We start from the raw sequence: 16,191 nt of genomic DNA, 5'->3' as shown, positions 1-16,191 counted from the left end.
TCGGCTGTGATCTTGTTCCAGCTTCTTCGGGCAACCTGTTGCTGGTGGTGGTGGATCGTCGTTCTTTTGAAGGTGAAGTGGACACAGCTGTGGTCCGTCCAGTGGAGTCCTGTTGCGTGGCTGAAGGCGATGTCTTTGCTGGATGAGAAGACGGCGTCGAGTGTGTGTCCGGCGAGGTGGGTGGGGGTGGACACCAGCTGCTTGAGTCCGAGGTTGGCGAGGTTGTCGAGCAGGGTGATGGTGTTACGGTCGCTGTTGTTCTCCAGGTGGAAGTTGAGGTCCCCCAGGAGGATGTAGTCGGCGGAGGGGAGGGCGTGCGGGCTGATGAAGTCGGCGATGTCCTCGCTGAATCGTGTGCGTGGTCCCGGGGGTCGGTAGATCAGGGTGCCTCTGAGGGTGGTCTTCGGGTCGGTGTGGATCTGGAAGTGCAGGTGTTCAGCGGTGGTTAGGGTGTCGTCGGTGTTGGTCGTGATGCGGATGGTGTCCCTGTGGATGATGGCGATGCCTCCTCCCGTCTGGTTGGCGGTGCGGTCCCTCCGGGTGATCTTGTAGCCCTCTGGGATGGCGATGGCGATGTCGGGCGCTGAGGAGGCGTTCATCCAGGTCTCCGTGAGGAAGGCGATGTCAGGGGCTGTGGTGTCGAGGAGGTTCCAGATTTCGATGGCGTGTCTGTGGACGGAGCGGGTGTTGAGCAGGATGCACTTGAGGTGGTTGCTGCTGGTGTTCGGCTTGGCGGGTGCTGGTGCAGGGTAGGTCCGGATGCAGGTGAACTTGCAGGCGTGGCAGCTGAAGGGTCCGTGGGTGTGCTTCGGGGTGGCTCGGTGGCATCCCGGGATGCCGCCGGTGTTGAGTGCGATGAGTTCGGCGGCGTTGTAGGTTCGTCGGGTCGGCTTCCGTCGGTGGGGGCCAGGGGTCCTGGCACTGGGCGCGGTCCAGGCGCGGACGGGCGCAGACGGGCTTACCTTTGGCACGCCTTCGGCGCACCCGCTGCGCGTTCGCACGGTCGCCATATATGGCCAAGTGCGAGGGGGGGCGGAGCAGCTGGGAGGCGGGAGCGGGGAGGGTACAGAAGGAAAAAAGGGGCGGGGTTAGCGGTGGTGGCGGGAAGCGGGGAGGGAGGGAAAGACGATGGGGACTACAAGCGGGAAAGAGAAGCAGAGTTACAAAAACTTATAAACAATTACAACAATGGACAATTACAACACCAATTACCACAATGAACAACCAGGGGCACAGGGCAAGAAGCGGCGCCCAGGAGCCTGCAGGACAGGCGAGCACGGACCGCGCTGCTCACAGGCAGGGGGCGTGGTCCGCGGCGGCAGCCGGGCAGCGAGGCAGTCAGGCGGGGGAGGCACACGCGGCAGCTGGTGGCCGTGCGGCGCAGGGGTGTCCTAGACTATGAGAACACACATAACCTGGCACTATGCCAGAAGGGTGTGTGCTTTGGACATGGCAGCCTAGACTGTGCCAGTGCCGGGGGTGAGAAGAGCAAAAACAACAGTTGATGGACAGAATGCAGAACAATGTCATACATTCACCCCAGTACAGAGATCTGGGCCTAAATCCATCGTTTTTTTGCACTCCACCCCACCCCAGTTCTGACATGGCCATATGAAAATCAGTCTTGACCCTATGCCCCATGGGAACTGCCAATTCAGGTCCTCCCTGGACTTGAAACAAGCCTCCAAGGACCGATTCCGGGCTTTCAGCCCTCATCAGCCTGGATAGCTTGATTCCAGGGGCATGGAGGGCACGGGACTCACGTCTTAGCATACCCGTCCCACTCGGGGTGACAAATGCAAAAACAACAGGTGATGGACAGAATGCAGAACAATGTCATACATTTTCCCCAGTACAGAGATCTGGGCCTAAATCCATCGTTTGGGGGTGAGAGCAGCTCAATATCTTAGTGAATATGGGACTGTTTTTTCACTCTTCCTTGGACGCAGCACAGGGTAGCATCTTTGGTTGCTGTTCTGTGTTTGTCAAAAGTTAGCAGATTTCGCCCTTTGTTGCTTTACTTTTTATGGGCAAATGTACAGAAAAGGAGAAGAGAAAGGGAAAGGGAGAGGGAAGGTAAAGAGGGTGCTGGTGTATGGGAGGAAGAAAGGGTGGAGTAGAGTGGAAGGTAGAAGGGGAGAGGAGAGGAGAGGGAGGGACAGAGGATACACGAAGAGAGGGATACTAAGTAGCCTGGTGTACTTTTTGCCCTGTTAAAATAGTCCACAACTTTTGTAGCCAGGCGTGCTAGACAGTATATGTCGTTTATTCTTGGATTGCTTTTTGTGCCTTTAGTTACCTTAAGATCCGTGCCAGCGCGTGAGGAAGAGGCAAGACGTGGGGATTCGCGTTAAATGTACTCTGCAGCACTCACGCAGAGACGTGGAGCCTCGTCTGCACGTTTCCATTTGAGGGGCGTCCTCTCAGGTGGGCTCTGCAGCCGAACAAAGCCCGCTCCGGAGGGGGTGTGACAGTCCCAGACCCAGAGAGCGCAGCAGAGACAGCTGACACTTGCACGGAGAGCTCTGCGTGCAACTTGCTTCAGAAGTGCCGGGCAGTGGGCGGGAGGGAGCCATTCCCGGCAGGGAGGTCACGGGGAGCTGATCCTGCCCTGCTGAAGGAGGGGCCGGGGGTGACACGGAGCCAGCTTAGCGGAATCAGAACTCTTAAGAGAAGCTCCTCGGGCGCGCCCTGCCCCAGAGCATCGCTGTGCGCCTTCCACCGCCGACCCCACCTCTGCGCAGGGCTTCGAGGCGCGTGTGTGGCCTGGAAGGATTTACAGACCTGAGCCAAGCAACACAGCGCCTAGCAGCACGTCACCGACCATCGCAGCACCAAGCACCAACCACTGAAGCAACCACCCACCACAGCTCGTACTTTGCCAAAAGTTCGTCAGCCAGCGGCGCGAGGCTCCCGGTGGGACCGACCTAGCGCTTCCTCCATGCACCTGCACAGCCCCTCTCTGAGCATGGCCGACGGCAGCTTCTCTCTGGCCGGGCACCTGGGACGGAGCCCCGGGGGGAACCCGGCCTCCAGGCTGCACAGCATCGAGGCCATCCTGGGCTTCAGCAAGGAGGGCGGCCTGCTGGACTCCCTGCAGGCCGAGGGGGAGCCGCGGGGCCCCAAGGAGGCAGAGGCGGGCGGCCGCCGGCACTGCTACCACAAGCACCCGCAGGCCCCGCCGCTAGGGGGCGACGGCATGGAGGGCTTCGAGGGTGAGTGCGCTGCCAGGGTTAATGGGAGGGTCGTGGGGGCTTTCCAGGGAGTCTTTATTATATGATGCATATGTCAAATATTCCGATGTGACCTGTAAAATAAAATAACAAGTATAATAACATGCCAACATTAAGAGGAACAACAATAAGGATAACCTCTTTTACATAGCGCTGCATACCGCATTTCGGTGTGCCCATCTAAGCGCTTTTCTATTATCCAGTAAAAGTATAGAACATACTGATATGTATTGCAAACACACTTGTCTTTTGACACGGGGTTGATGAAATCAAAGATGAAACATAATTTTATTAATAGTTAACTGAAATCTTATAAATACCCCGGAGTAACACCCCGTGGTACCACGCTAGTTCTTACCACTGCATAGCGAGAGCTCGGCTGCGCACAGGGTCACTGGCGAGTGTGAGTTGTAAATCCACTCACAAGAGCTCCTCGTGACTGCGTGAATCCTAGTGTGAATGACACCACCTAGGTTGTTTTAGCACGAATTTGACAATTACTAGAGACTATAGTGAAGCAGCAAAGCTCACTGCTGGGCACACTTCTAAAGTGCACTCCGGAGCTACACACCAGTGCTCATGTAGAGGAGACACAGCGCCTCGAAAGCTGAAGTTACAACAAGTTGTTTTCTTTTTGGTGTGTCAAAGTTTGAATATCCAGGAGGGAGGCTGCACATCATGCCCGTGGGGCCCGTTGTGAAACCTCACCACGAGGAGACACTGAAGGGGTCCACCACACCTTTACAACAGGTGCATTAGTCGACCGGGCTATTTCACACGATTAAAATGCTTGTTTTGGGCGATTAAAATATACTCTCATCTCCTCTTATTGTTGGCAAGGGTATCTAAAGTCCAGACGATTCTACGCACTCAAACACTTAAATAAACACGTCCTTTTCGACTTTACAAAGTCCATTGTGGTCCATTGTGAAGTCGTGTATATTTCAGGACGCGTAGCCAAAAGCCAAATGTCATAGAAAGCTAGCAGGAGTTTTAGAGGTCTGTGGTATATCTCGTCTTTATCAGTATTGTCGCTATTAATGGGAAACAAAATGAGGTAACCATTTCGCCTTTTACAGAAAATAAATAGGACTGAATACACCACAGCCGCCCGTATGCTATAAATATTCAAATAAAAAGGTGTCTCATTTATCAGCAAAGTTAGGAAAAATAATGGCAAAGTGAAAAGACTAAATGTTTTACAATAACTGAAAGAACATTTCAGATTATGGTTATTAGCATTACCAGTACTATTTGTATCGTTTTTGGTGTTAGTACTCGTCGTTGTTGGTGACATTTTAATTGTTATTGTTGCTGCAGAGTACTTAAAATCGTATTATTATTAATATTATTTTTATTGTTGTTGTTAAAGTTCTTATTTTTCTTATTTTAATGTGAATACAATTTGTTTTAGTTATTTCACTTATGTCTGTTGTGTTTGTTGTTCCCGTTGCATTACATTATTTCTTGTTTTGTTGATATTATTTTTGTAGGTGACTTTTTTTTTACAGTTGCTATCGTTGTTGTTATTGTTGTTTTGTTGGTGATTAAATTCCTTGATATTTTGTGTTGCGTTATTATTGTTGTACTTATTTTTAGTCACCTTTAATACTGCTATTAGAGAAGATGTTCTAATTGATTTGTTGTAGTTATAGATGTTGTGACTGTTATTATTTCTGCTGTGCTTTGTAGTACGCTAATTGAGTTGTTATTGTTATATGTTAATACTGTTGGGAATCGTGTTATTCCATTTTTTGGGGTGTCGCATCTTGCTGCTGTTATTGTTTCCATTACGATCCTGGTAGTTGCATGCCCGGTTGTTGTTGTTGATGTTGTTGCTCTGGTGATGCCGTGCCTGCGGGCACGCGTCCTGCCCCCGTTGCATTCAATAACTGCTCTTCTCCGTGCCCGCAGAGGCCTTCTGCAGCCCCTCGGAGGAGGCCCTGAGCCCCGGGCTGTCCGCGGGGAGCGAGGGGAAGGGCTCCGACGAGGAGCCCCCCAAGAAGAAGCACCGGCGGAACCGCACCACCTTCACCACCTTCCAGCTGCACGAGCTGGAGCGCGCCTTCGAGAAGTCCCACTACCCGGACGTGTACAGCCGCGAGGAGCTGGCCGCCAAGGTCAACCTGCCCGAAGTGCGCGTGCAGGTACGTGGGGGCGAATGGGGAGAGGGCGGGAGGGTGGGGTGGGGGGGTCAAAAATGCACAGCAGGCTTAGATTGCACACTTACCCCAAACATCCTGTCCAGAGTGTGCGTGCAGGTACTTGGGGGACGAATGTGTCACAGGCACAGCACAGATACATAAGATGGTGCAAAGAAAGCGCACTCACCACCTGTGCGCGTGCAGGTACGTGGGCTGGAGCGAATGAGGGGGAGGGGCCCGGGTGGGAGGTCAAAGATATACGACAGGCTTAGATGGCACACTTACCCCAAAGCCTCCAAGGCTAACATGCCCAAAGTACGCGTGCAGGTACGTGGGGGCGAATGGGAAGAGGGCGGGGGAGGGGGTTCAAAGATGTACAGCAGGCGTAGATGGCACACTTACCCCAAAAATCCTGTCCAGAGTGCGCGTGCAGGTACGTGGGGGGCGAATGTGGTGCATACAATGGGGCCAACAAAGCGCACTCAGCACCAGGCCGCACAGAGCCACCTGCCCTAAGCGTGGGTGCAGGTGAGTGGCATTTCTTTAATTTGAAAGGGAGCGCACCCGCCAGCACCTCTGAACAGTGGTGTACTATGGGGGGCCGGTACTTCCCAGCAGCAGAAATCACCCAAAAGCACTGGTAGAGGGGCGCCAGGGATAGTCAAGACAGGTGGCAAGACAGCACACTCACCACAGGCCAGCAGCCTTCCACAGTGTGCGTGCAGGGGTTGTGTGGGAGGAGCCAGGTGCGTAAATGGAGTGGCCCGTGCGCCGAGACTCAACACTGCGCCCCCTGGAGCTGCCCACCGAGCTTCACCTGCAGAAAGTGAACGGGAGCTGTGAGGCTGAGGATGGCAGAGGGATGGGGGAGAGAGGGGGTAAAGCATGAGCGCAAGAGATGCTGCCGGACCGCTCGCTCCGGGTCCGAGACACAGCGCTGGACCCAACCAGGGCTCTCGGAGGGCACCAGGCGCGCGGCCCAGGCAGACACCTCGGGGTGAGGAGACACAAGGCATGCCCCCCTCAGCCGAAGGAAGCCCCTCGGGGGGAGACGCACGGCCCTCGGAGCAGAAAAGACCCAGGAAGTGCCCGAGAAAGCCCCAGAGAGTGAAAAGACTCTGAACCCTGTGCAGGGCCGGTGTCTCTCGGGGAGCGCTCACACAGACGTGGCGTAGGTGCAGGCACGGGAAGCAGTCACTCAAGCAGCAGAGGGTAGGGAATCGGGGTATCAGGCACTGACATCAGGGAGAAGGGAGGGGTGACGTGTCGTTCCGTACTCACTAAATCCGTACTCCCCAAGTCACGGTTTCGAAAACTCGACGCCGACAATGCGGCGTTCTGGAAATTAGAAGTTCGAATTCTGTTTGTGCACATTCAGCCTCCCATCCTTCGTAGGTCGGTAAACTGAAGTAAATTATTTAGTAATAGAAGTGTGTTATATACAGCGCTTAGAAAAGGCAGATGTGCTATACGTAGCGCTATATGAAAGGCGATTATTACAGCGAGCAAGCCAGCATTCTCCGAGTGTAAACAAACTTAAGGATACAGTAGATGCGTTTATAATTTCGTTGAAAGACGACAGGCCTGCCGAAGAGGGAGATGTGTCCATAAGCCCGGTTTCCGATCTCAGGCACAGGACGGCCTGGGGGTGGGGCTGACAGTGACCGTCCTTACTTCTGCTGCTGGATCTCGCGCCAAACACCCGCCAATGGGATGTCTTTTACTGGAGTCGTTGAAAATGAAGCAAAAATTATCCGTTTGCAACTCTGCGGGAAATGTTTCTGGGACGTTTTAAGGGAACCGATTTACGAGAGGGAACAAGAACATTTCCCATATTTTGATTAAAATCGCTCCGATATTGTAAGATTCCATAGCTAAGAAATTGAATTAGATTCAGAAGTTGTGACTAAAAAAGTCAGAACGGTGATTACCAACCCGATAGGTCTCCGTCTTCTACCCCTCGTTCTTTTAATGTATCTACCGTCCGTCTATTCTCAGCGCTCCGAAGTAACCGAATGACTCCGCGCGGCGCTACACCAAAACTTTAAATAACTCAGATTCCACCAGAACGAGTCCAGAGAGCCCTTCTTGAAAAGGTCGTTTATTATTATTTTTATGTCTATATACCATTGTTAACTTTTCCCGCTTTGGGAAGTGGCTGATCTATGTTTTATCGTTCTTTAAAAATATATAGCTGCCCAACGCAAGTTTTATTACAAACGATGACTCCTTTAAACGTTTAGCTGCTCGCTTGCTTCGCTTGTTCCCACAATTGACCCTGCTTCATCCATAATCCCTAGTCATTAAAATACTGAAAATCCACCATTATTACCGCTCCTCAGTGAAGTGCGCTGGCGCATTTCCAAGGGATTGGGGTTTATAGTCGTGTGAAAATTGGTCGCGCTTTTAATGCCACCACTTTCCTCACAGGTTTTAAAATAACTTATTTAATATTGCGTTTCACACCGCGCAAGGGCCGCTTCAAAGTCCTATGTTCCCATTAGCGCTGCGAAGCCATACCACTGGGAGAATGTACGCTGTATAAACACGGCTAATCTGAAAGTAACGACTATAATCAAACTTCGAATTGACCCCTCTTGTTTCATTTTATGAATCGATGCGTTCTAAAGGATATTTTTATAAACCGCCAAACCCCCTTGTGTCCCTAGCAGACTAGGCGTAAGTTTATTTAGAACGCCCCCACACCCCGTGCATCAAACACGGGCCTTGGCAGCCGCTGACAATTGCACCTCCTTTCACTTTCACATAGCGCCAACATAACGGTCTAGGTGAGGGGGGCGCTCTCTAGAAAGTAACTAACATAACTCGTGACTTGTTTCATCATCCCGGCTTCCTCGCTACACTTATCTCCTGTGCCTTAATCTTCTTAAAACCGGGAGTGGCAAGATGTTATTCAGTTCGCGGTTGGCGCTATATGTTATGTAATCTCAAAAATGGGGGTGATTTATTATGGAAAATAAGCAACACGTCCAGCTGCACCTTTCTTGTTATAAACCAGCCACAAATACGCGCCCTGGTCCGGCGCATCGTGGGATACGTGCCCGTTTGCAGGAAGAGCCACTTCACATTCTTTTTTTTTCCTTTCTACAAACCCCAACACCCCTAAGGGACATCTTAAGGATTCTGGGGGCCTGGGGCCAAATGTATTTTGGGGGCCCTTGTTCGGAACAGCTCTGAATTTATGACCCCATTTCAGCTCTTGCATGCCCTCCTTGGCCAGGTCACTGTGGGTACGCAGCCACACTTATCCAAATTCTAAATGTTTCTACATCTAATGTTCCAGGATAGTGATGTGTTTTCAATATTGTCACACAGCAGCAGCCCACTGATATTGCCTCAAATAATCTATGTGACGCCCTTTCATTTCTCATATGTCATGTCCTGTTTTGATCTAAAAGAAACTTTTTTATGGATGTTGCATGAAACATAAACACAACAGTTCTCTGCAAAATGTCTGTAATAGACTCTCACACATCAACCACATTAAAAATAAATTAAAGGAAAACGGTATTTAAAATAATCTGTTTAAAAATGACTAAAGGTCACCAGGTCAAGACGCTCTGCGGAGCAGAGCTGGGTCTATCAGTGGGCCCGTGAAAGGTGGGGGCCCATGGTCCGAGCCCACTTTGCCCATGCCTTGATTTCGCAGGGAGTGAGACTGGTGCAGAGTCCAGATCTGCTTCATCATTCTTTGAATGCAGGGATGCTTTTTTTGCTTGTGGGGTGCTTTAAGGCAATAGCATGGATGCATTAGCTCTTCTTGCGGGTTGTTGCAGCTTTCATCCATACAAGTACCGTGGTCTTTAAGCCACGCCGTTTCACGACATACACAGCATTTCATGCAGTTTTTTTACTTTTCCTTCGATTTATAGATTTTTGGTTTTTTATATTTGTTTCTGGGACTTTCCTTCTCTCATGTAGTGGGAAAGACTACAAGAATATTAACCCTTTGCAGTTCCTCCAAACAAACAAATCCATCTCTAGGTGGGTTAAAAGATGATCCAGAGCACAAACGCAGGCCTACCTCTTTGGGAATTCACAAATGTCTCAAGTACCTTCTCACCTACACAGCAGTGTCTCTGTGGGCGTTGTATCTTACATTCAGGGACAGATTTATCAACACTTTGCATCAGTGCACAGTTACCAAAAGTGAAGCAAACCGTTGGTTTTTCATTTACGTATTAGCACAAAACTTTATTTGCACTGGAAAGCAGTGTGTGAAGTAACACAGCTATCTCTTTGTACTGCTCTGGTTTGCTCTAATTTACCTCAAGGGTATGTCTCATGGATTGAACATTAGTGTTCCCATGCTACCACCCATGGTTTTTGATGCAAAGCCCTATCTACTAACAATGGTAGAAAGGGCCTTACATCCAAAAATAAAAGCTCCTCGAGGCAGTTGTTAAGTTGGATATGTTTTTTTGTACTTTCTCCAAACTTTTCCCACGTTGCATGTGTGGTGCACTATACAACACACATCCATTGTGAGAAGAGCTTTCAGCTTTGTCTAGGCAAAGAGTTTGTACTGGAAGAGTAGCCTTCTGGTACGAAACCTGTGCTAGACATCACACATGCACTATGTTGAACTGGGCTGTCGTGCAGACTGGCACTGCCAAATGAGCAGTCTTGAAAGGGCCATTTTGTAGGGTTTTGTTTAGTCCCATGTGCCGTGACAGAATAAAAATAAATTGACACTCTGTCCCTTTCAAGCCGGCTCATCTGGCAATGCTAGAGTGAGAGAGAGTGACCCACAGGCCAGTCCTGCAGCATAATGCAAATGTGTATGCTTGGCGATAGGCAGCCTGCGTATGCCCCTGAACTTGGTAAGAGAGCGGCAGCATCATATCTTAATAGATAGACTCCCCCTAGCGCAAAGAAGCACAGCAACTATGATTTCTGCGCTCCGTTGCTCTGTAAATTACTAAATGTGCCCTTCATTCTTCCTTTTACTGTGTAATATTTCGATCCATGCTGTGTGGCTCGGCTTTTTGTCATTATTCAAATTCACAGTTGGAAAAATTCCCTTTTTTTGTTAGTGCTTTTACAAAAAAATCTGTTTGGATGAGTTCTCCACTGCTACCCACAGCTGCTGTGTGTGGAACTAATTCAAGGAGCATGCAGTACTTGCATTAGTATTAGCAACCCCATTTACGAGAAGTTTGGCTCTGCACTCCGTAAACTTTCTATGAGAAAGTCTGATGAAAGGACAACCACATTTCAATCAATTCATTAGCAGCGCCATTAGGGAAGTGTGTGTGTGTGTGAGAGTGCGAGAGATAGTTTCTCCATATAGCACCCTCCCTACATCAGTATGTATGTGTGTGTGTGGGAGAGACATTGTGTCAGGGAACAGAACTCTCGCCTCATGTGTGCATCTCTGTGTGTGGGTGTGCTCATGTGTCTGGATATATATTTGCCATATGATAAGTGTCTGGATATGTATTTCTCTACTAATGTATCTTTCTGAGTGCGTGTATGGGAGTTGCATTCCAATATTTTGCATGCATGTATGCGTTTGTGTGAGAATGTTTCAATTTGTGTATGTTTGACACTGTCTGCATTTCATCTAGCCTCTTATTTGTGTGTGTGAGTTTCAGTGCCTCTACGTTAGAGGTCAAAGTGCTTAAAAAAAGTATGGGAACTGTGATGATTTGCACAATGGGGTGGGGTAAATGGGGGTGGGGTCACAGGCATGGCTAAAAAGCATAATATTCTGTAACGTTTTTCGTTCTTTCACCTTAAGGTAGCTACATTGGTCGTAACCCTCTCACACCCCCACCACGCCCCATCGGATCTCCACAGCTGCCTCTCCGAGGTCCACCGATGGATGAACCTTTCCTCACTTAAGCTGAATGGGTCCAAGACCGAGATCCTCTTGATGGGCCACAAGGGGCTCTCTTTACCATCTCACCTCTGGCCTAGTTGCCTAGGTGACCCTCCGACACCTAAGGAAGAGGTCAAAAGCCTTGGTGTGTGGATTGAGAAGGATATGAGCTTCAAAACCCAGGCTAAAAAAACAGCAGGGACATGTTTTGGGCTACTCAGGGCCTGCAGGAAGGTCTTCCCCCTGCTCCCGGAGACGGCAAGGAGGCTCCTCATTCAGGGCCTAATCCTGGCAAGGTTAGACTACTGTAATTCCATTTACCTGGGAGCCCCCGAAGCCACCTTGAACTCACTACAAAAAGCCCAAAACGCCGCAGCCCGCCTACTCACGAGCACTCCAGGAAGATCTTCCGCCAGGCCGGCCCTTAAATCCCTTCACTGGCTTCCAGTCAGAGAAAGGGTCGTCTTCAAGGCCCTCTGCCTAGCCCACAAAACCATCAATAATAACGGCCCCCCCCTCCTTAAAGAACTCCTAATCCCATACAAAGCGGAGAGAGACCTCCGGTCCGGAGCAGAAAATCTTATCGTAGTCCCGAGAGTCAGAAAGGCCAAGACCGGTGGCCGTCGCTTTTCGGTTCACACGGCAAAACACTGGAACCAGTTACCACGGAAACTTAGGATAGAACCGAACTACCTCCAGTTCAGAAAAACCTTAAAGACCCTCCTTTTCCCGCAAACATAAGCTTTTCAGACAGCTGAAACCCTCGGAGAATCAGGTCAGCGCTGGGATGCTCTCTGAGTTACTACGCGCTTTATAAAACCATTAAATAATAAATAAATAAATAATACATATACAACTCACACCTTAAATGAAAAAATAAATGTAAGTTGAGTTAATCAAAGAGAAATGCACTATGGTATACTATGAAACCTCTATTAATTAAAGCACTGCAGAGGTCTGTGTATAACAAGAAACCAGCAGAATTGAATTATGGTTGGTGCAGTTGAGAATAGTGTCTGTTGAGTGCTTAGTGCTACAAGATCCAAGTCTGTGACAGAAAGCACTGCAACTTTGCGTGTCATTATTTAAACCTTGCATTACACACAGAATAAGATAGGCTGCTACAAAAGGGGCAAAAAGATTTTAAGATGACAAAAATATGTCTAAAATATATATTTTAGTACTGCCCAGACTGTGGGAAGTGCACATTTTTGAATAACTCTCTATTAAAAGAACACACTTCATAGCTCAGCTGGCAACTCCCATGCAGAACCACTCAAAAAGAGTAAATGTGTGTTATCAGGAAGTTTAAATTGATTCCCACAATTAAAGCCAATACCGGCTTCCAAGCACCCTTTACATGTGTAGATTGACCAGTTGCAGACATTTACATTTCTTTCAGAGAAGCAGACACCCTGGCAAGAAGGCGAGTTTAGCTGTCGGCCCCTTCCTCGGTTTCACAGCATCAGAGTCTACCTGCATTACACTTCAGCTGAAGCAATTCAGTTGCTGGAATTAATTGTCCCAGGACGGTTGTCGTTTGACAAAAAGTAGGGGAACTGTTTTTCTTAAATTAAAAAAGTTTTGGCACATCTTGCCCCTCAGATCCCACCCACTTTGACCACTGGTCTGCATCGAAAAAAATTAGTCTATTTACCTGGATGTCCTCTGCCTTCGTGCATTGTTTTGTGCCATTCAGTCGGGCAGTTTTGCCTGAGTTTCTGAGCAATGCTTCCTGGTGAGAATTTAAATTGTAGAGACAAGATTTGCCGTCATCCCCTATTCCCCACTTGGCCAATCTTTTTAAAACTTTCCAAGATTAAGTGTCTGTCTTTTCCTCCTGCCCTTTCTCATCTGCTATATCTAGATGCTTGGTTTGGGCCTGGGGCTGAAACTGATAGAACCCGGATCCCCCAGCTTGCTCCCCACTCCCCCAAGGTAATCATACAACCCACAAGTAAATCATCCACAGAGATTTGGGTGGGTGTAAAACGGCCATGTTTAATACATTCCATAAACATGACAAGGCATTTCATATGCATAATTAAAATTCACAAACACAATTTTAATATTGACCTTTACCTTGTTATCATGCAAGATTCTTATCGCCCCAGCACTAAGGGGCCTTCTGGCTCGCATCTCCCCAGCTGAGCTTCCCACGCAAGGTGCAACCCACCTGCGCCCTTGAGTGGTGGGCCCCCACCTCTGATCCTTGTCCTCCATCTCCAGGGCCCACCACCCGACCACCCGGCTGCCCAGGAACCCAGGAGGCTCGTAACCTGTCGCCCTAGCCTCCCCCGCCGGTGGCCACATTTTCCCTGCGGAGAGCTTACCGTCTCCCCCCTCAGTGCTGGCCTAGAGAGTACGCAAGGCGGACTCCCGTCCATTCTGTAATTCAATGTCACTGATGTAAGGTCTCTTTACCGCAATTCGCCCCCTCAAACCACTGAGCTAAGGGACGGGTGGATGGGAGTTAAAAGCTAAAAGAGGAGGGGCTTGCAGAGCGTACAGCCGGTCCAGTGAAGGCGAGGAGAAAGAGACCGGGGCCACTGCTACACTTGGCCAATCTTTATACAACTTTCCAAGATTAAGTGTCTGTCTTTTCCTCCTGCCCTTTCTCATCTGCTATATCTAGATGCTTGGTTTGGGCCTGGGGCTGAAACTGATTCTAGGACATTGGTCCAATGATTGAAAAGCACTCTTGTGATACTGTCTGTTCACCCGCAGGTGTTATAACCCTCTTTAACTGGTGTAAAATACTTTCCTCCAGGTATGGTTCCAGAACAGAAGAGCAAAATGGAGAAGACAGGAGAAGCTGGAAGTCACCTCTATGAAGCTGCAGGACTCCCCCATTCTGTCCTTCAACAGGTCTCCCCAATCCTCCACCATGGGACCCCTCAGCAGCAACCTCTCCCTGGAGTCCTGGCTCAACCCGCCATTGCCCAGCAGCGCTCCGCTACAGACCCTGCCAGGCTTCATGGGCTCTCCTCAGAGCCTCCCAAGCAGCTACACCCCACCCCCTTTCATGAACTCACCCCCCATGACCCACAACATGCAGCCTTTGGGAACCATGACAATGGGCCCACCACCGCCTTACCAGTGTGGGGCCAACTTTCTGGACAAGTTTCCCCTGGACGAAGCAGACCCCAGAAACAACAGCATAGCAGCCCTGAGGATGAAAGCCAAGGAGCACATCCAGTCCATGGGCAAACCGTGGCAGACAATATGACTCGGGTGAGACAATATTGCCAACACTGGCAGGTGATATGACTTGAGAGAAAAACATGGGGAACCATAGCAGACTATCTGACTTGCATGGGAAATGTGGCTTCCACTGCAGCCAACCTATGGTGGTCGAAAATTTGGCAAACATGCCACGGCGGAGATCCTGACTTGGACAGAAAATATCACAGCCCTGGCGGCCAATGCGATGAAGGTGAATTGAGTCAAAAACATTGGCAGCGATGCAAATCGAGTGGAACAATGTGGCAAACGCTGGTGGGCAATACAATCGAGGCAGAGCAATGTGCCAAAGCCTGCTAGACAATCATGAGAATTCTGGTTAGCATTTTTTATTTGGATGGACAAACAAATATCAAAAGGTAGACATTTTGATTCAGGTGTAAATGATGGCACAACCTGACAGATACATTGACTGGGGGTGGTAAAATGAAGTTAACAATGGCACACAGCACTACAAAGTTGGCTGATACCCTCTCTTGGGGGTAAAAGTTGGCAAACCGTGGTAAGAGCTACTGTTAAAAAATAAGTACCAGACGAGCATAAGCAAACAGAAGAGAAATAAACTCCTTCTTGGAAAAAAAATCATTCCTTCTTGGAAAAAAAAAATCAAACAACTTGAACGCTTATTTCAAACTACGAAAGGCAGCACCTGTGATTGCAATTCATATGTATTTACTTGTGTTGAATTTCGCTTCTAAGTTCTTACTTTTTTCACTGACAACTTTTTGTGCTTATTTCTATAAATGGGTACAGTGGTTCTTTCAATTGCTATGTGAGGTTATATTTCATAAAAAATGTGCCCAATTTGTGGGTGCATTCACAGTAATAAATACTTCAGCATTTTGACTACTATAGAAAATCACTATTTGTTTTCGTTCGTGATAAAGACTGTGTCGAGGCTCGACCACCAGCCTTGCCCCTACAACAATTCCTTTAGACTGCACAGTTCAAATTTTCGTGATTGGGTAAAAGGCAGCCAACAATATGGATCAGAGCAATTGGTAAATTGTTAGTTTTATATATTTTCCTGTTAGATATATTTTCCTTGTCAGCGACATGTTACTACTAGGTTTGGGTTACTTTCTCTTGCACAAATCTTATACTAGGACATGTGAGTTGCATTATTTTTTTAAATAAAGATCAACTTTAAAAGTTATCATTTGTAAAATTCCAAATACTTCCACACAAAAGCAAGGTTGAAGTGAATCAAACACAGGCCAAGCAGACTAGCCTCACCTGAGTACACACTCAAGCATTGACGTAGATAGCACTGTATGATAATGAGATGATACTTCATCCACACTTACTAAACAAAAAAGCCATCAACCAGCAATTAAAATGTCAGCACAAAATTACATCAAAGCACAGAGCCGTCTTTCAAAAACAAGCTACATGTCTGTAATCTAATGTAAGCACCACTTGATGCTCTATAACCAAAACCTAATGAAACAATGTAACCGTCCACCAAATGCCATGGCCTTGATGGACAACCTATCCAAGCAATGGCACCCCATGCAAAACATATGAAAGTCAATGGCTGAAGGAGGTTGACTCAAAGTCCACTCTTTAGTTGTGTTTTTTTGATGATATGAGGTATGTCAAATGACTAAAACTGTCTGTAGCCAGGCCTAAGAATAGGAAGCAAGCATATTTGAGACCATCCACTCTGCCTTTTCATATTGGGGTTCCAATGTGCTCATTTATCTATCATCCCCACCAGAAACAG

The 16,191-nt window shown here is 48.5% G+C and overlaps 1 protein-coding gene across 1 annotated transcript; it reads left to right on the top strand.

The window, feature by feature from the left end:
* Positions 1-2,941: 2,941 nt before the first annotated feature.
* Positions 2,942-15,440, top strand: RAX (retina and anterior neural fold homeobox). The gene is made up of 3 exons (XM_078677271.1): positions 2,942-3,215; positions 5,148-5,380; positions 13,993-15,440. The coding sequence occupies exons 1-3, from the start codon at positions 2,942-2,944 to the stop codon at positions 14,449-14,451; spliced, it is 966 nt and encodes a 321-aa protein (XP_078533397.1). The 3' UTR covers positions 14,452-15,440.
* Positions 15,441-16,191: the final 751 nt, after the last annotated feature.

This window comes from Lissotriton helveticus, chromosome 2_1 (genome assembly GCF_964261635.1).
Source record: "Lissotriton helveticus chromosome 2_1, aLisHel1.1, whole genome shotgun sequence".
Classification (NCBI taxonomy): domain Eukaryota; kingdom Metazoa; phylum Chordata; class Amphibia; order Caudata; family Salamandridae; genus Lissotriton; species Lissotriton helveticus.
Note: the sequence above shows the minus strand (reverse complement) of the source record. Positions and strands in the feature narration are given on the sequence as shown.

What these genes read in the sequence shown, in the direction of transcription:
- RAX (XM_078677271.1), top strand. Translation starts at nt 2,942, where the DNA reads ATGCACCTGCACAGCCCCTCTCTGAGCATGGCCGACGGCAGCTTCTCT. An exon ending in CGGCATGGAGGGCTTCGAGG is followed by an intron (nt 3,216 to 5,147) that starts GTGAGTGCGCTG and finishes CCGTGCCCGCAG; the next exon opens with AGGCCTTCTGCAGCCCCTCG. An exon ending in TGCCCGAAGTGCGCGTGCAG is followed by an intron (nt 5,381 to 13,992) that starts GTACGTGGGGGC and finishes ACTTTCCTCCAG; the next exon opens with GTATGGTTCCAGAACAGAAG.